Source organism: Prionailurus viverrinus, chromosome A2, assembly GCF_022837055.1.
Source record: "Prionailurus viverrinus isolate Anna chromosome A2, UM_Priviv_1.0, whole genome shotgun sequence".
Lineage (NCBI taxonomy): Eukaryota > Metazoa > Chordata > Mammalia > Carnivora > Felidae > Prionailurus > Prionailurus viverrinus.
The window spans coordinates 146,994,892-147,018,364 of NC_062562.1; the positions used below are offsets into that span (position 1 = coordinate 146,994,892).

Below are 23,473 nucleotides of genomic sequence, written 5' to 3' on the forward strand. Positions count from 1 at the left end.
CCCACTAGAGAGGAACAGTTTAGTAAATCATAGTAGAGTATATAAGATCAGATAATGTAGTGCAACCAAAAAGGAGTTGATAAAGAGCATGGGGAAATACACTGTACTACGGCACGAGGAAGAGTCAAAATACTAAATTATATATACAGTATGATTTCTACTCTGGTTTTCAAAAGAATACATAGAGGACAATCTGAAATAAAGGATGCAAAAAACATAATCGGAGTTGTTCAGTGGTGATTATCGGTCTTCCTTTTTCGATCTTCCCGAGTTGAAATTATTTTCTATTTGTGTAATTTTTGTAGGCAAAAAAAAAAAAAAAAGTAAAATTTTAAGAAGGGAAAAACTTAAAACAGAGGGAAAAAAAAATTTCCTTAAGTTTTACTTGGGAAAGCTTTCTGGGGGAAAAAAACAAAAGTCTTAGGACTAACTCTCAATAGATCACAGCCTTTAACCTAATGTGTTTTGGCCCACTGCAGGATGGCTTAGAAACATCTGCCAGGATAGTCAGGATACTCAGCAAGAGCTAAGAACCCAAATTCTAAACTATGCTAAGTAAGCTAATTAATATCAAAGGTCCTTCACAGAGGTTGTTTTCCCTAGGAGCATGATTCATGGCAAGTTCAACTCGTACAGTCCTCAAACCACCCAACTCCATAAAATGCAACAAAGGATACGTATTCAAGAATGTCATTTGAATAAGGGTTCATTGTCCTAGACAGAGTTGCGATGGGGTAACTGTAAGCTGCAGAGAGAAGAAAAAGCTTAGGACGTTTGTTGCTTTCTGTACAATTTTGCCCCAAATTCCTGCCTGGTTTAAACTCTAAGAGTTCAGGGGCGCCTGGGTGGCTCAGTTAGTTAAGCGTCTGACTTCGGCTCAGGCCATGATCTCGCGGTTCGTGGGTTCGAGCCCCGCGTCGGGCTCTGTGCTGCCAGCTCAGAGCCTGGAGCCTGCTTCGGATTCTGTGTCTCCCCCTCTCTCTGCCCCTCCCCTGCTCACGCTCTGTCTCTGTCTCTTTCTCAAAAATAAAGAAACATTAAAAAAATTTTTTTTTCAAGTCTAAGAGTTCAAAGAAATACAGTTTCAAAATCAATAAGCCATGAACGTGGACACGTTTCGAGAGAAAAGAAACAGGACACGATGAACAAAACATGAAGCTTCGTGTCATGTCACCGTTTCCGACATTTAGCCCCAGGCCGCGGGGCCATCTGAGAATGTCCCAAGCCTCTCTCAGAGCATCACGGTAGAGCCAACGTACAGGTTCCCATGGTGGATTTGGTTAACACGTCACTTCTGGAATTGCTGACCCTGGGATGTGGCTCAAGCTGGCCTGGACTAAAGAATGGGCTCTGTTCTTGGGACTGAGATGCTAGAACGTCTTACCTCCAACGATGTGGCACTGTTGGTAGGAATCTCTGTCTCGCACATCTAGCAGCAGGAAGGGGCAGTCGGGATAAGGTCGGTCTTTGGTGTTGGGCTCGGCTTTCTTCACTAGCCCTTTGTCTAGATCCAGTTCCCCAACACCACTGATGACACTGCAAGTGAAAAGCAGGTCGTCAGAAACCACTCAGGGGTGAATGGCTTCAAGGTCAAATGCGTTTCTTCAGAATGGCGAGAGTGCTCAATGTCTTTCAGAGGGCGCGTCAAAGAAAAAGGAAAATGGATATGGTGTCTCAGTTCTGTCTCTGAATGCACGACCCTGTGGATTCCTGTTCTAGGCACTGGACCCCGAGGAAGGGACCCATGTGTCCGTATCACCTTCAGAGAATGCATGTTAGGTCATTAGCATGGCTGAGGGGACAGAGACTGTAGGGCACATGCTGCCTCCAGCAACAAGAGCAGCATTCAGAGAAAAGAAAGAGGCCAACAGTTGATCTGATGGAATGTGAGGAGTGTAAGAAAGCAGAGCAAAAAGGAAAGAATAAGGTTGATAGGACAGGAAACGCGGAGGCCTTCTATGTCCGTCATACGTAATGCAAACCAACAGCAACGTTTTAATGCATTCCGTCTACTTATAGGGTGACCTAGCCGATGCGTATTTTGAACCTTAATATCGTCAACAGTTATCTGTACTTATTCCCAGGTTATAGGTCACAGCGTTGAGGTTGAAGAGGCTTCCAGATTTGGTGGCATTCGTACAATGAGACAGAGGAAAAACAAGGATCGAAGTGAGTGAGTTCACCATTTGCCAGTTCTGTTTCTAAGGTCGTAAGATCGGTCGCCGTATTCAGATTGGAGGCGAAATGTAGTAAAAACACGAATCAAAGGAATAAGAGGAGTAGGCGTTATGAGTAAGACGGCAGGTAGTGAAATATCTGTATTGGAATGAAAAGAGGACTCCTTTCCCAGGCAACTGTGAAGGCTTGTGTGCCGGACCACACGCCAGCACGCACTGATGTCCCCTCTCCCGGCACGGCCGATCAAATTCTGCGTCTAAGCCTGCTAAACGCTGTCACTCGATGCCACAGAGCGCATATTTCGTTGAACCAAAGGAGAAGAAAATCTGTCTCCTATGAAACCGCGTCCTCAACGGAAGTCCCGTTGGTCCATCTCGTAAATGCCATTTTCAAGTTCTTGCGTAAAAGTAGTCACGGAAAAACAACAGCGGTACCGATGATAGCAATTCTTTCTCTGGTAGGCCTGGTTTCTCCACTACAGTTGTTTTCGTCATGGTAGAAGGGATGGTTATGCGCGGAAAATCAGCACCGTCTTATACTCAATGCCTAGTGTTTGTGAGAAAAGGGTTGCATCACAGCAAGAAGGACCCATCACATGCGGTTTGCAAATCGACACCGAGGGCTGCTCCCCTGCTCCTTTGCACCTGTGTAATAGCAGAGTATGGTGTAGGGCACTCTATTTTTCTTCTGATCTCAGACAGGGTAATTATAAGCTGCAGCAGACAGAAAAGGGGGTGGGAGTGGGAATCAAAAGATAGGAGATGTAAAGCTGAGTCCTAATAGCAAACCTGCACACGGGAAGGCTGAGAAGAATGGAATTAAGGAGCGAAAATTAATGCTCTCCTATCAATATATTCTTACCTAAACGCATCGAGATGCTGTGAAAAGATTCAGGCGATGGCATTTATATCCAGAGAAAATAGAGGGGCTGGGATGAAAATGTGGGACTTGACTACTGCCAGTCTGCTTCTAAGGCGATTATTTCACTGCAACTGGTACCCAGGTTAGTATGAAGTAAAATACAGTGAAAACATGAATGTGATTAGCATACCTCTGCAGAGTCGAGCGACTGGAATCCCCGGCTCCCGCGCTGTTTGTGGACTGGACAGGGCTTGGCGACTGCTCCCCGGGGCTCCCCTTCCCGTTGGTCCTGGCACTGACTTCCCCATCGGGCTCCGAAGTCGCAGAATCATTGTCTAAAATTTGCAAATGAACAGGTATATTGGACCTCAGAGTTGATTTCACTTGTCGGGCAGTCCCACTGAAATGAGGTCAAGGCAAGGAAATCCTATCACGGTGATTAAATTGTCCCCTAAGTTCTAACACGTAAGTTCTCAAAACGTAGTCGCGGATCCCAGGAGTCCCCAAGACCCTGTCAGGGGGACCTGCGAGGTCTCTTTTACCGGGGTGACATTTGCCCTCAGGGTGCCAAAGAAACAGTGGCTAAAACTGTGAGCGCCTTAGTAACACTCAGGGCAGAGGCACCAAGTTTGATTAGGAATTATTGTATTTTTTTCACCAACACGAATGCACTCAGTTAATAAATACAGCGGTCACATTTTAGCCAGTCCCTGATGGAGCTGCGAAAATAATTCTATTAAGTCTCATCTTTTTTTTTTTTTTTTTAAACGTTTATTTACTTTTGAGACAGAGAGAGACAGAGGATGAACGGGGGAGGGTCAGAGAGAGAGAGGGAGACACAGAATCTGAAACAGGCTCCAGGCTCCGAGCCGTCAGCCCAGAGCCCGACGCGGGGCTCGAACTCACTGACCGTGAGATCGTGACCTGAGCTGAAGTCGGAGGCTTAACCGACTGAGCCACCCAGGCGCCCCAATAAGTGTGAGTTTTTAGATGTTGTGTAATGAACAAAATTTGTCAGTAGTTGGAAGATCTTCCTAACTCGGCGAATCAATATTTTCCAAGTGGCCAAAGAGTGAGGTTATAAAATTATGCGTGGGTAAAAAGCTTCATTCAATGAGCTTAAGGTAATGGAATCCAAACCATGCACTGATCCGGTTTCAGATTCCACATTACAACTAACCTTTAAGAAGCTACCGGTTGTCAAGTTTCAGTACAGCCTCAAAGATGTGTACCCATAATTATCTGAAAGAGCTATTAAAAGATTCTCTCTTTTCAACTACAGGTCTGTGTGAGGCCAGATTTCCTTCGTATACTTCAATCCAAAGAGCATATTGCCACAGAGTGAACGCAGAAGATATGAGAATCGGCTGTCCACTCTTAAGTCAGACGCGGAGGTTTACAAGAAGATGGGAAACAAGGCCATGCTCAATAAACTTTTTGTTTGTTTGTTTTGGAAACACAGCTATTTTGCCTTAAAATGCTAGTTATGCATGTCATGGGCTCAATATCACTATTTGTAAGTGAAATAGTGAATACATATTTTTAAGCTCTCAGTTAAAAATTTTTAATGCCCTAAATATCGAAAGAGGGGCACCTGGGTGGCTCTGTCGGTTGAGCGTCCGACTTCAGCTCAGGTCACGATCTCGCGGTCCATGGGTTCGAGCCCCGCGTCGGGCTCTGGGCTGATGGCTCAGAGCCTGGAGCCTGCTTCGGATTCTGTGTCTCCCTCTCTCTCTGCCCCTCCCTCGTTCGTGCTCTGTCCCTCTCTGTCTCAAAAATAAATAAACGTCAAAAAAAAAACTAAAAAAAATAAATATCAAGAGATATAATGCACCCACACAAAAACTATTTGAGGTCCTCGATAATTCGGAAGCGTGCGGAGGGAGACTGTACCAAAACGTTGGAGAATTTGCTGTTTCCACTGGTATGATGAGCAAAGAAAGAAAGATAAGAGGCCTCGTCATTAAAGAGGACACTAAAATTTATTTTTCATATGATATAATCTACCTAGAAATTTCAGGAGAATCCTCTGAGAATAAGGAAAATAAGCGTGCACGTAGATGAAGAAAAGAAATACTAACAGGCAAACAGTTTTCCCCACATAACAATTAGAAAGGAACATGAAGAGCATCTCATTCCCAGTAACAACAGCAGATATAAGATATGTTCTCCTAGAAAACAGGACTATTAAGAAATGCAAAGGGCCCGTACAAACTTACATCCTTTATAGGTCTTAGACAAATTTTACTTGAGAGACATTACAGAAAACCTGAATGAAGAGAGTGACGTAGCTTCACATTCCTGACTGGGTGACAAAAGTGAAACGATGTTAATCCTTTCCAAATTTCATCTTTAGTCCTAAAACAATCCCAATGGGGTTTTTGAAAAGCTTAAAGGGATTGTACAAATGAGAAGGAAAAAAAAAATACACACACACACACACACACACACACACACACACACACACGTACATACGGGTAATTTGGAGACCATGCCTTACCGAATAGTAACATATGTGGCAAAGATAAATGATCAAAACAACGCTGAACCACAAACCAGAATGATGGGGATATAAGAGAGAACACAGAAACAAATCCCAGGATATACATAAAAGCTACCATATATTAAAGGTAACATCGCAAACGAGTGGGTAAAGGAAGAACACTTGCATAAATGGTGGTGGGATAACGTGTCACCTCTCTAGAAAAATCAAATTTAGATAACCCCCTCACATCATATGCCACAATACGTAACAAGTGGATTGATGTAGGAGGAAACCCAAACCACCAAGCAAGGTAACAGAAGAAAATATAGGTGAATAATTTACCTTAGCTTGGATTTTACGAGTCTAAGGCAATAAAAGAAAGCACAACGCGAAAGGCTAATAGATTTAATCCCATAAAGATGCAAACCTTGTGGATGTCAAAAATGAACACCAAGAAAATTAAAAGGTGAGTAACAAATTGGGAAAAACATCTAGGACATATATGCATTAGAAAAGCTTAATATAGTGAATTTACAGAATTAAAAAAAAATTAACTAGTGCTTTAATTGGAAAAAGATCATGTGCACCAGGTAAAAATGCAAACAAGATAAATTTGTGAATATGGAAAGGAAGCCCCTTCCCACTCCTGACCTCTAGGCCCTCAGGCCCCCTCTTCCAAGGGAAACCCCTGCACGTATTTATGCCTGCCTCCAGAAATAAAACAACTACGTACTTTTGCACATATTTTATTTCCTCCCCTGTTTACATATCAGGAGAACACTATCCATACTGCTCTACACTTAGGTTCTTGGTTTGGTCGTTGTTCTATTTTTACTTAACGATGGAGATTTGGATTTGCAAACTTCACACCGTCAAGCGAAGCCTTTTCTCGTTTTCAAGGCTGTACTTGTTTCCAATGTTTAACGAGACCCTAACGCACGGAGCTTTTTCAAATCGGTAAAAGATGAGCGTTCCGTGAGAAAAAAAGAATGGGGAAGGACAGGTAATGTTCTCAGAAGAAGAAACGTGTGTGGCCAATAATCGCACACATCCACAAGGCTCAGTTTCGTGCCCGGAGAGATTCAAAAGAAAATGATCTGATACTACTTTTGACCCATCAAGTTGGCAAGCACGTGCAAAAATGATAATTCTTCGGCCCTGCCTGGGACGGGGAGGAACAGGTCTTCTCATTTAGTTGCTGGGAATGCAAACGGGGAGAACCATTCGGGTTCATTCGGGAATGCAAACGGGGAGACAGTGCGGAATCAGCGCCTGAGCGTCTGAAAACGGTTCCGCCCTTTGACCATCTGCAGCAAAATTTATCTTCGGGGAATAATCAGAACCACACTCATGTTTACGTATTTACACAGCAGCATTATCTTAGAAAAGTGAAAAATCAGAAAAGCTGTCACGTCTGGTAGGAGAATAGTTAAATCAGTTATGGTATGTCCAAAGGACAGACATTATATGACGACACAACCTTTACGATCAAGCTTTTGAAGTCTATTCGATGACACAGGACAGCAGGCATGAGGAAACGCTAATCTGGAACAGCATAATTCAAAAGTATGCACCAAGAATATGGATTCGGGTACGCAGTTAGGGGGAAAAGTAGAGCAAAATGTTAACAGGGATTATTATTTTAATTTTCTTCCTTACGTGTTTTTTGCAATTTCCTAATTTTCTAGAAATATACTTTGAAGTCAGGAAGAAACAGTAAACATCACAAAAAGGAGGTTTTCTTCCTCCTTCAAAAATAGCCAATATGCGTACAATCTGTTCTACAGGCATTCCTGAGTGAGTTATTATTCTGTGTAGAGCACTGGAAAAACACTAATATTACTCACACATTATGGTGTCCTACTTTACAAGAGCCTATTTTGCTGTGCAAATTTATCTCAGAAGAGAAAATTGCATGTGCCCATATGTTCTGGTGCTGTAATCTCCATGAATTCAAGGACCAAATCCAGGTACTTATATAACCAGGTTAAAATTGGGAGTACTTGTATGAGGAGGCCCAATTATCTCTGTTACAAAGAACCCTTATTTCTCTGCCGTGTGAGAGGCATCTGTCAAAGATAAATTCCTGTCTTTGTCAGATGCTCTTTATCCTCCCTAACAAAAACAAGCCCAGGGAAATGACAGTTTTAAGTTGCACAAAGCCAGTGTTCGAACTTCCTGAGAAACTGGTCTTGAAATCCGAAGTCAAATTCCTGGCCTGCCTCAACCTTAACAAAACATATTCCCCTTCAATAAACAGCCACACGCTGATGGTTGAGGGCCTGGGGATAGAATAGAGACCTTAACTCTGCGTATTCTTTTCACGACAGTGCCACTGAGAGGTTTTATTTTCGACTTGGCATTTAAGAAAGGAAACCTGGAGCTGGAAAGCTATCTTCCCAGCCCGGTCTCCAACCTAGCACCTACGCCTCCCCAGGTCATCGCCAGGCTAGATGACGCGATTCTCCAAACCCGCTCTCCGTGCCTTTGCTCAGGTTGCAAGACTCTCGCCCGTCACTTGCACCTGTTCAGATCCTACCCTCTGTTATGGTCCAGCTCGCAGGCTTTAAGAAAGCCTCCCTGGGTTTTCTAACTGGAAAGTACCCTTCCTTCTTCAGAACTCCCAGAGCGATGGGGCGCCTCGGTGGCTCCGTCGGTTGAGCGTCCGACTTCGGCTCAGGTCACGATCTCACAGTCCGTGAGTTCGAGCCCCGCGTCGGGCTCTGGGCTGATGGCTCAGAGCCTGGAGCCTGCTTCCCATTCTGTGTCTCCCTCTCTCTCTGACCCTCCCCGTTCATGCTCTGTCTCTCTCTGTCTCAAAAATAAATAAACGTTAAAAAAAAAAAATTAAAAAAAAAAAAAAAAAAAAGAACTCCCAGAGCGAAGACCCTGGTTATGAGCGGAGACTCGCAGGTTTGTATCCTACCCCCCTCCCTTACTGGCTGTATCCCCTTGAGCAAGCCGTTTAACCTCTGAGGCTTGGGCTTCTCATCTCTAAGCATTTGTTTCTTCCAGAGTCTCTGGTAAGGTGAAGTAAGAAAGCTGCGTGAAGTGCTTAGCAGTGTATATTTAACGAATGATGACTTCTTTCTAATCCTTCATTATGAATTTCTGCCACGTTCGCAATCTCGCGCTTCTGTTCTCATTTTCCTCGCCCAACACGCACACATGCGCGGACGTGTGCACACGCGACTACCCACTCCATGTGAGCAGGGTTGTGTCGTCTCTGTAGTCTCCTAGCCCCTAATTCTGTGGCCTGTACGTAGGTAGAAGGCACTAAAAATAGCCGTTGAGAAAAAGTAATTGGTATATTAAACACACACAGAACGTTTAAACCTACGAAAACACACCAACCAACCCACCACACAAAAAAATATTAACAACTACAAATGTTAGAGCTGGAAAACCAGATGGCTTTTTAAAAGACAGAAGAATGAACAATTAAAGCACCAGAGAGCATGTCTCGGACGGTAACAATCTAATTACAAATAGATACATCGAAGTCCCGATTCCCTGTGGACACAAGAGCAAAGGCGGACAGGGCGAGAACTTCGGTCGCACGGTCAATCGGCTATTTCCCCCACGTCCTCAATTCTCATTACCTTCTAGCCTTTGAATCTCTTCAGCTGTCACTTCCAGTGTTTGATCAGATAGGGAAGCAACCTGGATGACCTGATAGGAAAAAAGAATGAAATATGTAGATGTGTTTATGTTTGTTGGTCTTTAAACAGAGGCAATTCTGTCTTTAACAAAAGACAGGAAACATCAAAGGTCTCTTGTTTCGAGAAACTGTCAGGGTCCTCCACTGGAGACTAAATCTCAGGCCTCCTTACTTTTGAGGAGCGGGAATTACACCGCAGATGATCATTCCAGAAACACAGATTCGTTTAAAACATCACACAATAGGGGCGCCTGGGTGGCGCAGCCGGTTAAGCGTCCGACTTCAGCCAGGTCACGATCTCGCGGTCCGGGAGTTCGAGCCCCGCGTCAGGCTCTGGGCTGATGGCTCAGAGCCTGGAGCCTGTTTCCGATTCTGTGTCTCCCTCTCTCTCTCTGCCCCTCCCCCGTTCATGCTCTGTCTCTCTCTATCCCAAAAAATAAATAAACGTTGAAAAAAAAAATCACACAATAAACTTAAAAGTCCAAAAGGATAATTTAGGACAAGAAACATGCGTAAATGGTCATACACATTCCAGTCCCAACATAACACACAATACTTAACCGTGACAGAATTGAATCAGCAATATGACATTCAATGAAGAAATCAATGTCTTATGAATATATATATATATTTTTTAATGTTGACTTACTTTTGAGAAAGAGAAAGAGAGAGCGGGGGTGAGGGGGGAGGGACAGAGAAGGAGAGGGAGACACAGAATCTGAAGCAGGCTCCAGGCTCCACGCTGTCAGCACAGGGTCCCGATGCGGGGCTCGACCTCACAAACTGCAAGATCATGACCTGAGCCGAAGTCAGACGCCCAACTGACTGAGCCACCCGGGTGCCCCTGAATGTATTTATCACAACACGGTATACCGCCCCCCCCCCCACGATTTTTAAAGCACTTTTCACAGCTCGGCTCATAAGACCCATGATCCACCACGTCAATGAAACTCTAGAGACCAGAATTCTAGATTCGAAACATGAAATTAAAGCATGCAAGGAAAAATACAACCTAAACCATAAATGCGACGATTTAAAAGTAGAATGCACATTTTACTTTATCAAATTCTTATCAAAGAAGATAGCTCACACCATCCTTGAATGAGCACACACGGCACACCTCTTAATCCTCCCATGGGTGAAATGTACAGACAGAAGAAACCCTTCTGCAAATATTACCTAGAGTGGAATTTAGAAATACACTCACATAAACCGGCACTCATTAGAGTCTTTACCCCAATGGGAAGATCGCTGAACTTACCAGCTGGGCAAAAGTTGTCACTTTCAGTCTCTTGAAAAGCTCATCTTTTTTGTATCTGTAATCTGAAAAGCAGGACAGGACAAATAATTTTGCAGGTATATTTTTCTTTCTTAGAGGTACTCGTTCTGTCTAGTCGTCGAGTTACATGGTATGATCTTCAAGTTATTTATATGCTTTTACATATATTATCTAATATTTGAGCCTCATGACATCCTCGGAATTAAGTGTGGCAGGTATGACTATCGTCTCTTCATTTTTTTTCCCCTTTGCTTCAGCTGGTAGGAGGCCTAGAGTTGAGTTTATAAGCCACCCTTTTGTGTCTAGTGACTTTACCCCTCATGTCATTTCATCCATTTGCCATTTTCCTTTTACTCGGCTATCTCTCTTTGGACCGTGTTGTCTTGCATGCATGTTGTAAGCCACTTTCAATCCTTTGCAGAACAGAGCAAGGAATAAACGTCTGCAACTTACAGATGAGGACAGAGACCCAGAGAAGCTGAGTTGCCCCAGGTCAAACAGTTGGTGAGACATTTACACCCTACTATTCTAACCCCGCCTCAAAGAGAGAACAATTCTGTTCCTGAGGTTACAAATTACACTGGAGACACTGGAGACGCGGGACAACCTTTTTTTCTCCCCGGGGTACAATGCTGGGCACAGAGTTCTTATGCCTGGTCCTGATAATCTTCTCTATCAGTTTCTCTGCATTTCCACCTTCAGTAAAAATCCACACGCTCAGTTGTACGAGATGAAAAAGTTCCCGAGATCTATCATGCAGCTGTGTGAATGTACTTAACACTACTGAGCCGAACACTTAAAAAAGGTGAAGACGGTAAATTTTATGGTGTGTGTGTGTGTGTGTGTGTGTGTGTGTGTGTGTGTTTTACCTCAGTTAATTAAAAAAAAAATCATGCTAAAACATCCATATTTATTCTGCGCTATCTTTCTGGTTCTGACTCATAACTCAAAAGGGGGTACTTCTGCACTTGTTAACATTTCTTCATATCACATTTGAACGGTCGTTTTAAAATTTTAGCCAATCCACTTGAGCTAATACCTGTCCCGTGGAGGCATGCTAAAAGTTAGCTTCCATGCAATTTTCTGAAGATGACTGCCGATTCTAAAGAATTTTTGGCATTGAACTTCCCCCCCACCCCCTACACTCCACTACTCTTCTCCATTTTCATATGGGTGGTCACGACTCCTCAAGTATTGCCACATTATTTCAGAATCATTAAAGGTTAGATGGATAATTACTATGGCCTTCACAGCAAAAAAAAAGTCTCCTAAACCAAGACTCCTAGCAACAAAGGAAAGGATTAGAAGTATTTAAAACGATTTACCTGGTGTCACTAATCATTTCCGTGAATTTTCTAAAAACGAACACACAATGAACACTTTGGAGGATGATGTTAGCTTGGTTTACCAAACACTTTACGAACCACGGTCAGGAAATAACAGTACGTTAAAAACTAGCCTTCTGTAAATATATCAAGACTGACTGTTACAACGAATTAAAGCTTCTCTGTTCTGAGACGCCTCAAAGAGAGCGATGTGGCTCACAACGAACCACTACTTCTAGAAAATTCTCAGGGTAGCTTCCTCCGGACACAACAAGGTAACAAACCTAGACGCAAAGGACCTTCCAAGACTCACCAGGATGCAGCCCCAGCAGGTTGGGCAGAAGCTTGCAAAAAAATCCAACTGAATAGCTACAGCATTCCTCTCAGTCACCACCGATTTGCCCACCAAAAGCCACTCACGTAAGTCCAAATGGTGATAAGTCCGCCAGGAAAGAGAGGCAACAGCTCTCGAGGGGTTTGCACTGCGGCATTCGTCCACTGATCTTCTTTTGGTAAGGTACAAAGTTTGAAATACTTCCCCAATTCTTCACATGCGCAGTACAAAAGGTACCCGTGCAAATCCCCTTTGACGACGTACAGACGATCTCAAACCCAAACCAGGCTCTACCACATTCTACCCACTGGCATTTCTAGTACCCTCTAGGCACGAGACGCCCCACTGTGCATCTGAGCCTGCACTCTACATACCTGGTTCTTGTTTAGAAGGACAGCCATCACTGGGACTTTCTGACATTATTACTCAGAGATAAAAGATCAAACGAGACGTCTGACAGTAAGTTTTAAATGTTATGGAAAAGGACGACTGGGAACGCTCTGTCAGCCCGTCCTCGCAAGGGCGAACAGAGCTTTAAGAATGGAGCCTCTGCTCCCATCGTCGCTCCCCAACTCGGGGATGGAGACAAAAAATCCGAGTTGCAGATCCGTTATCAAGGTCTCCTTCTCCAGTAAGTCTGGAGTCTAAGCCTGACTCTCTCGAGTTACTGGAAGGACAGAGACCTGACTATCTAGGATGCTTCACGCTGGTGTCATCTAACCACCAGAAGCCAAGAATAGGCTTTGTGCGCGGTCAATAGGCACAGGGTGTCTGTTTTCTCGAGAGAGAGTTGAAAGAAGGTTCAGATTACAAAGGAATTCTGCGTTTTCAGGGTTCTGTGAAAACACATTATTAGCGAAGGGAAGCTGGGCTCACAGGGGAAGACAAATCAAAGGAAGTAACAGAACGAGGTTTGTGATTTCACAGAAAGACACGGCATCTAAGGTAACCCGAGAAAAGTGATGGATCTAGGGTGTCATGAAACAGGGCAATATTCTCCTCCCTTTCGGCCCAAAAGAACATCTACAACAGAAAATGGGAAAAGAGAAGGAAATAGCTTCCAAAACGTAGATCTCAAACCAGAATCTGAAGTAATTCTAGTCGGGGAATCAGCACAAACTGTGTGTGAAACAAGGTGAGAGGGGCCTCCTGTCTTACTAAAAAAGGAAGTCCGAAACTCCTAAAGAGGGAAGCAAACATTTTCAAGGACTCTATTCTAGAGGTATTTGGGGGGCGGGGGTGGGGTGGGGGAAGAGAAGCTCCATTTAAAGTTTAGATATTAAAGAGATCACATTGCGCTTTTGAGAAGTGTTTCCAACAGGGCTTGGCAATCTGGGCGGAACGGGGCGTTTTCAGGGGACAAATTTTGGTGTGGACGTGAGAACTTACGCTAAGCTACGAATGGACAGAGGAGGCAAAAGGGGACCTCAAACCCAAACAGAAGCAGGCCGGCTGAACTTTACCTGCTGTGGATGAATTACGGGCGACGACAACGAAGCATGGGTGAGTAAATGAGACTTTTTTCCTAGTTGAAAACGTGACTGCATACTTAAAATATATACACTTGTGTCATGTATAATGGAACAAAGCGATAGCATCTAATACAAAGGACCCGAGAAGAAAAGGATACTGTGACGTGACACATTAAAAACCAAATGTCTAGAACGTTAGCCCTCATAGCGAGATGTGGCAAATAACAGAGTCAGCGTAAAGCTGTTCCTGAGTCCACACTGATGGCTGCGGTTTCTCGATACCCCAGCAATTCAAAAGAAGCGGAAACATTATCATTGAAATGAAAAGGTCTGCTGTGTAATAACAGAAGTTCTGGTGAATTCTGGATTTGCAGTATTCTCTTCCCAAAAGATGTCTATTACCAGAGGGAAGTCCTGAACTGTTAACCATCAGAGTGCCTCTTTACCACCGTCGGCTAAAGATTCCCCTGTCACTGGGCTCTTCTGCTGAGGATATGAACAAATCCATCTAAGAAAAGAGATGTTCCTACTTCTTTAATTCTCGCCTTGATGTGTACACTTTACATCTATTTTGGACACAGAATGAAAAACTATGCTTTTGTGCAAGGGTAATGCACAAAATGACTAGTAGCGTATCTTTGCAGATGAGTAGTTTTTTTTTTTTTAATTTTTTTTTTCAACGTTTATTTATTTTTGGGACAGAAGGAGACAAAGCATGAACGGGGGAGGGGCAGAGAGAGAGGGAGACACAGAATCGGAAACAGGCTCCAGGCTCTGAGCCATCAGCCCAGAGCCCAACGCGGGGCTCGAACTCCCGGACCGCGAGATCGTGACCTGGCTGAAGTCGGACGCTTAACCGACTGCGCCACCCAGGCGCCCCTCAGATGAGTAGTTTTTAAGAAGGAACGCATGAAATATGATTTTTAATTAAAGGAAAGCAGAGACTGCAATGAATTTATAAGGCATAGCACCGCTTCAAGCTTTCTCCCTCACTCCTCTGTGTCTTTCATGGATACTGACTAATTTATACACACAAGGGTGTTATAAAATAAGAGATAATATTATTCCCATCTCAGGCATAGAGCAAACTAAGAAAATGGGAAAGATCATGACCTTGGAAAAGGTCGTGGAGACTGCAGTACAATGAAACCAGAAGCTTGGACTCTCGCTGCTTAAGTAGAGCTCATTCTACATTCCAACACTAACATCTCCTATGGGATGGAAGTCGGGCAGAACTTGGCCCTCAAGCAACAACCTTAGCAGCTGGCCGGGACGGTACACGGCGCTTCCCACATCCTTCTAGGCACCTGCCAGGCTCACCCGCCTCCCACAGCTCTCTGCGCGTGTCAGCTGTAGGGAAGGGCTAAGGTTGTTAATAACCGACTTCTAGATGGGCTCCATTATCCCAAACCTTCAATAGGGTTACTCACTTTTTTTGATCTCTTCTAGCTTCTCAGTGTATTTAGTCATGCTGTTACCTAAAAAGAGAATAAGATAGGCTTTTTAACGGAAGAAAATGAGTAACTCTGTAAAAACAGAATGGAGAACAAGTGTTCCCGAAGCCTCCCTATCCTGTTCTTACAGAACTACAGTAGGCAAATGGGCCACACATACGTAAGAGTCTTTTGGATTATACAGCATCATTAAGTGATGAGGAATCAAGGAAAAAGTTTTGGCCAAATAAACACGAGGCAGTACGGATGATCACTTTATATTAAAAAAAATTTTTAAACACTTATTTTTATTATTATTTTTAATGTTTATATATTTTTGAGTGAGAGAGAGAGAGAGAAAGCACAAGCGGGGGAGGGGCAGAGAGAGAGAGGGAGACACAGAATCCGAAGCAGGCTCCAGGCTCTGAGCTGTCAGCACAGAGCCCGCCGTGGGGCTCGAACTCACCAACCTTGAGATCATGACCTGAGCTGAAGTCAGATGCCTAACCGACTGAGCCACCCAGGCGCCCCTGTAATTTTTTTTTTCAAGCCAAGGCTTTCCTCCTTTTTTTTTTTTAAAATTCCCCCATAACCTTTTCGTGGGGAAGATGTGCAGGAGAGAAGGAAAGAAGCAATGATCTCTGAATGTCTAAAATGTGCCGCTGTGGCTACCCAAGCAATCCCTTGCGCTGCACTTAGTCTTTGTGGTTTCCCTCGCTTTCCTGAACTTGGTCTTCAACTATTCCTGCTGATGTTGCAGCCTGAACTAGACCACACAGTCTGTGCAGTAGTATTCATCACGGATTTGCTCTGCTGAGAAGTAAGAGCAGATTCCCACCACTGCGGAGAGCACCCAGCCTTCGTGTTCTACAGCCTGCTTCTACAATACCAGGCTCTCGCCAAGGTGGTTTGGAGAGTTTCCACACCCTAAAACTGGGCCAGGATCGTTTTGGTTTCCGAAAGAACGGAGGTCTAGTTCCCAAGCGAGGGGCTATTATTTTTTACTGGGCACGCTTCAGTTTGATTCAGTTCAGCACAGCAAGCTCTGCCTGGCATTTGAAAGGTACAGCAAAAAGGGAAAACCTGTCAAAAAGAATTTCTCATTTCTAAAATCGCGCTCCTAACTTTCAAGCCTTGAGAGGGGCTCGTCAGATTCAGTCCCAACTTCAGATAAAAGAAACGCTTCCAGTTAATGGCGTGGACTGATGTTGTTAAGGACCATCCTGAACTTTTCTGCATGGCTGAGGTCAGAAGTAGAGAAAGAAAATTCTTGCTCTGAAACCCAAAATACCTTTTCAAAAAACAGCTTACATCACGTTAGTATTAAATCTTCACTTATGAATCCATCCGGGAATAAAATTCTGCTGGGTTAAAAAAATTTTTTTTTTTTTTTTTCCCGTCTGAAGACACAACTCTCCGAATCAGGACAGAACAGGACTCGGTGTAGTCCTGGAGTCAGGCTGTTGCGACCTTCCAAAAGCTCAGAGAGACAGGACGGTAGTCAGGGCCGCGGGAAGGCCTGAGCCTTCTCAAGAGAGGCACTAAAAACGCCTAAGAGGTCCAAACAGCACCACAAACCAAGATTGGCATCAAATATGATCTTTTCTAGGTTCTTCAGACTGGAATGGATCTGAGATGGGACCAGATCTCCGGAGGGAACCAGGAATTCCTCCGGAACCTATTTCCCTCTCCCCCGCAATTTTGACCTGAGGCGGGAACCCCCCCAGTCAGCAGGGTAAGGGAAGTGAGCTCTTCAGCGACCCGCCATCTTACTCGTCAGCTATTGTACATCATAGCTTTTGGTTCCGCGCTCCCGAGATCCTACATTTGCGTGTTTTTGGCGTGGCAGTTGGTTTCTTTTGGCTGGGGCAGCTTCAGGCAGTCTCCTCACAGGAGGCTGAGGTGCAGGAGAGATGACTGATTTGCTCAGTGACACAGCAAATTAGAAGCTAAGCCAGGATTAATATTCCCCACCTCCTTGTTTGTGACACGGCTCACAAGAACAACACCGCTTCTCTAGTTGTGTTGGTTCAAAAACACGGTTTCACCGTGAGGTCAATACGCAGGGAGTGTTACTTCTCTAACGGGGGCAGGTGGGAACCATTTTATGCTCTGAACTCCCCAAGGCATACCACGCATGGAAAACAACAGCCAGCCTTATTATATGGTCTTTATTATCAAAACATTACATTTCCAATCTACAGTGGAGTCCACTTCTCCATCAATTATCAACATTTTTGGACTCTTCCCTCCCCCCCCCCCCCCCCCCCCGCCCTTCATCTTTGTAGCAACAGAGCCTCACAACAACCCAGTGAGGTAAGGCTGTCACTCCTCCTGTTTGTTTTTCCCACCGAAGGAGAAGGCAGGGAAAACAGTCTTTTGCAGAGGTGTACAAATACTTGGCACAATTAAGAACAGATCTGAGAGGGCTACCGAGAAGAAGGTCTTTTCATGACATTCATTCATTCTGTCCAAGTAGAGGGGGAAAAAAAAAAACGGAGGATGTCTGCATTGTTTCAGCTGGAGGAAGACCCGGGGATGGCCGACCCATCGAGGCAAAAGGAAAAAAAAAGAAAATCCTTCAAAACGATGGTAGAAAGTACGAGATCTAGTATTTTACCCTCCTTCATACGCTGCTTGTATCTTAACTACACAGCTATCTTACTGGATCTAATTGCATCTGAAAGCAGGTTTCTGACTACCTCTTAAAAAGGCTAGAAGTGAGTCAATTCCATAATTGGCTTATTTATAAAGGCAGCTTTGTTTTATACAAGAGGAGTCTAAAAGACTATCGGCAAACCAGTTCTTTTTTAACTGAAATTACACGTTGCTGCCAGATAAATTTTCCTAGACAAGACTTTGATTAAAAAAAAAAAAACAAAAAAAAAAATGTCAGCGGCTCCCCGCTGCTTCGTGACTGAAGTTTAAACTCCTTGCTCCAGAGCTGAAGGCGCCGACGTCTCACCTGCCTCTTCAATCTTGCCTTAATTACTAAACTTGACAAAGTCTGCGTTGGTCTTCTGTTCTCTAACAGGTCATCTTGTCCATGTAATCATAATAGCTCACCCAGCTGGAAGTGACCTTTCCCTTCTCTGAACTTCTCCAGCACTCAGCTCCCCACTCACAAGGCATTTATCATCGCGCCGCCTTATTTGTGTGCAAGCCTTATCTACCTTCTGATACGGAGAGCCAAAGGCTGTTTATGCTCGCGCGCGCGCGCGCGCGCGCGCGCACACGCGCGCACACACACACACACACACACACACACACACACACAGAATCTCTATCTCTTCCGCTGTCTAGCACGAAGGCACTCGGAGTCACTGGCTAAGTGAAATTTACTATGAAGACGTATTGTCTGAAGAATCCTTATAATAAATTCTTTTACAACACAAATAATCACATCCCAATCTGGCTTGGGTTTTTGTCCACCTTTGCTTTAAGCTCTGCTTTGCTTTAAGCTCTGCTTTGCTCTGATTTGCTTTAAGCTCTGCACGACCTGATCTATTACCACCCATGTATGTACGATCTGTGTGACATCCGCATTGTTTCAAGACTCATGTCGCCTCGAAACGCTTAAGGTGCTATTTAGCTTCTACTTAGCTTATAAACCCAACTCTATCAATAGTGTTACGCAAAGACAGAGTACAATCGATAAACTGGGTGACTCATTCATTAGACTTTTTCCCTTTGTTTCCTTATTATTTAATAACATTATTTGTACTAAGCCAGTACGAAGAGCAAGTGATTTTGAGCAGCAGTAATCTAAAGTGGGCAAGATTTATAAGGCACGAACTCAGTTGCTAAGAGACAACTCCATTGCTTTATTTTTCTTCAATATTTCCCTCCTCTCCGGAGAAGTTCTTTTGGCTCAGAAGGAGCAGAAAGCATGAAAAGAGGCACAGTGGTCCTTTGTTAATCTCAGTAAGTTATATGAGTATAGAGTGCTTTCTGCTTTGTAAGAGGCTTTCACATACATTTCTGCCTTTGACATAAAAAAAAAAGGACAGAATTAAATACCAAATACAAATGAAGAGTACCTAGTCCGTAATGAGTTTGAGTGCTTAAGACCAAGGCTATTAGCAAATATTCAGGAAAAGTACAGACGAAAGAAGAAAACAGGAAACGACTAGCTTGTGGGGAGAGAACAAGAGTAATGGGAATTTACAAAAAAATTAACAACAAGGCTAGAAAAGACTAAGTGGAGGAAATCTAGAGAATTTTAGGAAACTGAAGACATTTCAAATACGGGACCGCATCTAGACTGAAATGAGGTGATAAACGCAGGCGATAAAAGAGGGTGGGACACTGACAAAGGGAGAGCCCTGTGGTTTGGCAAGTGTCCCTGAATCGGCCTGCAGTGCTGCAGAACTGAAACCCACAGAGGGTGCTTGAGAATACACAAGAGCCCTGCGGTGGAGACTGAACAAAACGCCGTCAGGGATTTCATCGGAAGCGTAATCCATTCATGGCACAGTCTGGCAATGCGGGGGAGCGGGCAAGACACACCCAGGCACCTATGGAACAAAAGAAATAGTTGAAGTTCAAAACAATTCTGCTATTTCCCGCCATGGCTATACATCAGTGTTTGGGTTTAGAGGAGAAGTGGAGTCAGAAGCATAGAAATCAAAAATAATCTTTACCCAGGAGGAAGATAGCAGTCTTTGAAGAACTCAGGAGGTGATGTGGGTGAAGACTGGAGATACCATGCAATTCTTGATTTCTTGTGATTAACTCTGAATTGCTCACTGTTTGGTAAGAAAAGATTAAAGACCCATCTATTTAGCCTAGAAATGAGGAATGTTCACTCATACCTGTGCCTATTTCTACTGCTGTGACTGCGGACCTTAAAAACCTACCACTCGGGCTGTAAGGTTATTCTTGGGCTCCCTTAACCAGGACTCCTCACCCTTCGCACCTCCTGGCACCCATACAAGTGGTAACATTTGAGTAGAATGCTGGCATAGACGCTGGCTGTCCCAGGCCGATGGCTACCCAGAGAGCTAAAGGGACATAGATCGTGGCACGTAATAGGCCACGGCACATCAGGTGGATACTTTTCTCTGAATACACAGGGAGGTGAGTCATAAGAATGCACAGAAAAAAACATGAAAATAAAATCCTCCCCTGAAATTGACTTTAAAATAATTTCTAAATTTGAAACAACAAAAAAATCGAACACTAGAATAAGATTTCTCTCCCACACTGACTTTAAAATACTTTTGAGTTTTAAGCAACGAAGTACACTTTGGCCCTTCCAAAAGCTATTATAAAACTGGTTTGGGAGACTTCTGCCTCCAGGAAGATGAGTAGGTGTACTTTTCTCTACTCCCCCAGCTAAGCACAACAAAAATACTAGACCACTCAGTAGATGGGAGGAAGTATTGGCAAATCATCCTTCTGATAAGGGCCTAGTACCCAGAATACACCAAAGAACTCTTAAAACACAACGGTTAAAAAAATAAATAAATAAAAACCGGGCCAGTGATTTGAACAGATAGTCCTCTATGGGAGATACACAAATGCCGGTAAGCACATAAAAAGGTGCTCCACATCATTAGTCATTAGGAAAATGCAAATCAAAACCACAATGCGATACCCCTTCACATCCGCAAAGATGCCTATAATCAAAATGACGGACAGTAACAAGCATCGTCGAGGACGTGGAGAAAATAGAGCCCTCCCACAACACTAGTGGGAATGCAAAGTGGTGCAGCTGCTTTGGAAAACGGTTTGGCAGTTCCTCAGAAAATTAAACACAGAGTTGCCACGTACGGTCATCCGTGACTCCTAGGTATAGAACCAAGAGCATTAAAAACATACGTTCACGCAAAAATTTGCACATTAATGTGTATAGCCGCGTTACGGCCAAAAAGTATAAACAATCCACATGTCCCTCAACTGATGACTGGCTAACCAAAACGGGGAAGATCTATCTATACAACAGAATATTATTTGGCGGTAAAAAAGACCGAAGTGTTGATAGATGTTGCAACAGAGACGGACCTCGAAAACATCATGCTGAGTGAAGCCAGACACAAAAGGCCACATATTACAGGATTCCATTTATATGAAATGCTCAGAATAGACAAACTCGTAGCTACAGAAAGTAGGTTAGTGGTCACCAGGGACTGGAAAAAGTCAGGAATGAGAAGCGATTGCTATTGGATATGGGCTTTCTTTTGGGGGTGACAAAAATGTCCTGCAATTAGACAGTGATGATGGTGTCACAACCTTGTGAATGTACTAAAAACCTCTGAATTGCTTAAAAGGTTAAAAGGGTGAATTTTATGGTAGGTAAATTATACTTCAATTTAAGAAAATAACGTATCAGTGCGCCTGGGTGCCTCAGTCGGTTAAGCGTCTGGCTTTTGATTTCAGCTCAGGTCATGATCTCACGGTTGTGAGAGGGAGCCCCGGGTCAGGCTCTGCACTCAGTGTGGAGCCCGCTTAAGATTCTCTCTCTCCCGCTCCCTCTGCCCTTCCCCTGCTCTAAAAAAAAAATTAAAAAAAAAAAAAAAAAAAAAAGAAAAGAACGTATCAATTATAAAAAAGATTGAATAAAAAAAAAAAAAAACCCAAACCCTGGACATTATGTATAAAATATAAGAGAAGACTGATAGGTTGGAAAGAGAGAGGCAGACTGGCTAGAGACCTCGAGACCCAAGAATGGCATAATGGTTGAGTTACTTAGCTTTTTGTTTTGTCTGTTTGTCTGCTTGCCTCATATATCTTAGACTTAGAGCTAAAGAAGCCAGCAATCCAGAAACACCAATGGACAGACAAGAAACAAAGAATCCCCATCAAAGCCTGCTGTCCCCGCCCAAAGGACAGGGAAAGGGGCAGCCTAGCAAGCCAGAAAACTGTCAGACAATAACTGCTTTTACTCCAGCCAAACACCACCCTCACCTGGCAGCAAAGGTCAAGTGGGGAGCCTTGATTTCCATCCTTGCTGGGCTACGATGTGGTGCCATCAAAGCGCGGAAAGAGGATCAAGAAGGTGGGGCTGGAAAAGTGCTCAAAGATACAATGGCGGAAGACTCCTCAGATCTGACAAGAGACATAAACCTATAGATGTACCTAGGAGCCAAGTGAATGCCAAACAGGATAACCCAAAGAAACCCACATCACGCTACATCATAATCAAACTTTTGAAAACTAAAGAAAAAAGAATCTTGAAAGCAGCAAGAGAAAAAATGGTATCTTTACCTATATAAGAAAAACAGTTCCAATGACAGCAGATTTCTCATCAGAAATCATGGCAGCCAGAAGGAAGTGGCACAGTATTTTTCAAGGGCTGAACGAAAGGGATTGTCGACCTAGGCTCCCACACCCAGAGAAAATACCCTTCAGGAATGAAAGGAAACCAAGACATTGGGCAGATGAAGCAAAACTAAGAGAGTCTGTCACCGAAAGACTTGCCCTAAAGAATAGCTAAAGAAAGTTCTCTAATCGGAAAGCAAAAGGAGGAACCTGGGAATTTCAGGAAAGAAGAAAGAATACAGAAAGCAAAAGCATGGGTATATACATTTTTTTTCAAGTGCCTATGGGATATACACCAAGATAGACCATATCTTGAGTAATAAAATGGACAACGATGCATTAAAAAAAAAAATCAAGGGGCGCCTGGGTGGCGCAGTCGGTTAAGCGTCCGACTTCAGCCAGGTCACGATCTCGCGGTCCGGGAGTTCGAGCCCCGCGTCGGGCTCTGGGCTGATGGCTCAGAGCCTGGAGCCTGTTTCCGATTCTGTGTCTCCCTCTCTCTCTGCCCCTCCCCCGTTCATGCTCTGTCTCTCTCTGTCCCAAAAATAAATAAACGTTGAAAAAAAAAAAATCAAAACGTACAGAGCATGTCCTCCAACCACAATGGAATCAAAGTGGAAATCAAAATAACAAGAAAATCTCCAAACACTTGTAAACGAAACAACACACTTCTAAATAATCCATGAATCGGGGCGCCTGGGTGGCTCAGTCAGTTAAGCATCCGACTTCAGCTCAGGTCACGATCTCATGGTCCGTGAGTTCGAGCCCCGCGTCGGGCTCTGGGCTAATGGCTCAGAGCCTGGAGCCTGCTTTCGGTTCTGTGTCTCCCTCTCTCTCTGCCCCTCCCCCGTTCATGCTCTGTCTCTGTCTCAAAAATAAATAAACGTTAAAAAAAAAAATTAAAAAAAAAAAATCCATGAATCAAAAAAGGAAGTCTCAAAGGAAATGAAAAGGTACACTGAACTGAATGAAAATAAAAATACAACATATCAAAATTTGCGTGACACGGCTAAAGCAGTGCTGAGAAATTCATCGCACGAACTATGTGTATTAAAAAAAAGAGGGAAAGTCTTAAACCAATAAGTTAAGCTCCCACCTCAAGAATCTAGAAACAGAAGAATCTAGAAACGCAAAGCAGAAGGACAGAATAATAAATATGAGAGCCAAAATCGATGGAATTGG

At 43.7% G+C, this 23,473-nt stretch overlaps 1 protein-coding gene across 5 annotated transcripts in view; it reads right to left on the reverse strand.

Annotated features, from left to right (window-relative positions):
* Positions 1–23,473, reverse strand: part of CEP41 (centrosomal protein 41) — a 47,631-nt gene that overhangs the window by 3,465 nt on the left and 20,693 nt on the right. For 4 of the 5 annotated variants that reach the window (XR_007150373.1, XM_047850132.1, XM_047850131.1 and 1 more), the window contains exons 3-8: positions 15,026–15,073; positions 10,447–10,508; positions 9,127–9,196; positions 3,230–3,374; positions 1,385–1,536; positions 678–745 (exon numbers count right to left, since the gene is read on the reverse strand). Coding sequence is in view for 4 of the 5 variants with exons in the window: in XM_047850132.1 (XP_047706088.1) it covers positions 678–745; positions 1,385–1,536; positions 3,230–3,374; positions 9,127–9,196; positions 10,447–10,508; positions 15,026–15,073 (545 nt within the window). In the remaining variant the exon portion in view is untranslated. Of the gene's footprint in view, positions 1–677; positions 746–1,384; positions 1,537–3,229; positions 3,375–9,126; positions 9,197–10,446; positions 10,509–15,025; positions 15,074–19,410; positions 19,484–23,473 lie in introns of those variants that run through there. The other variant, XM_047850133.1, reaches the window with a different exon arrangement.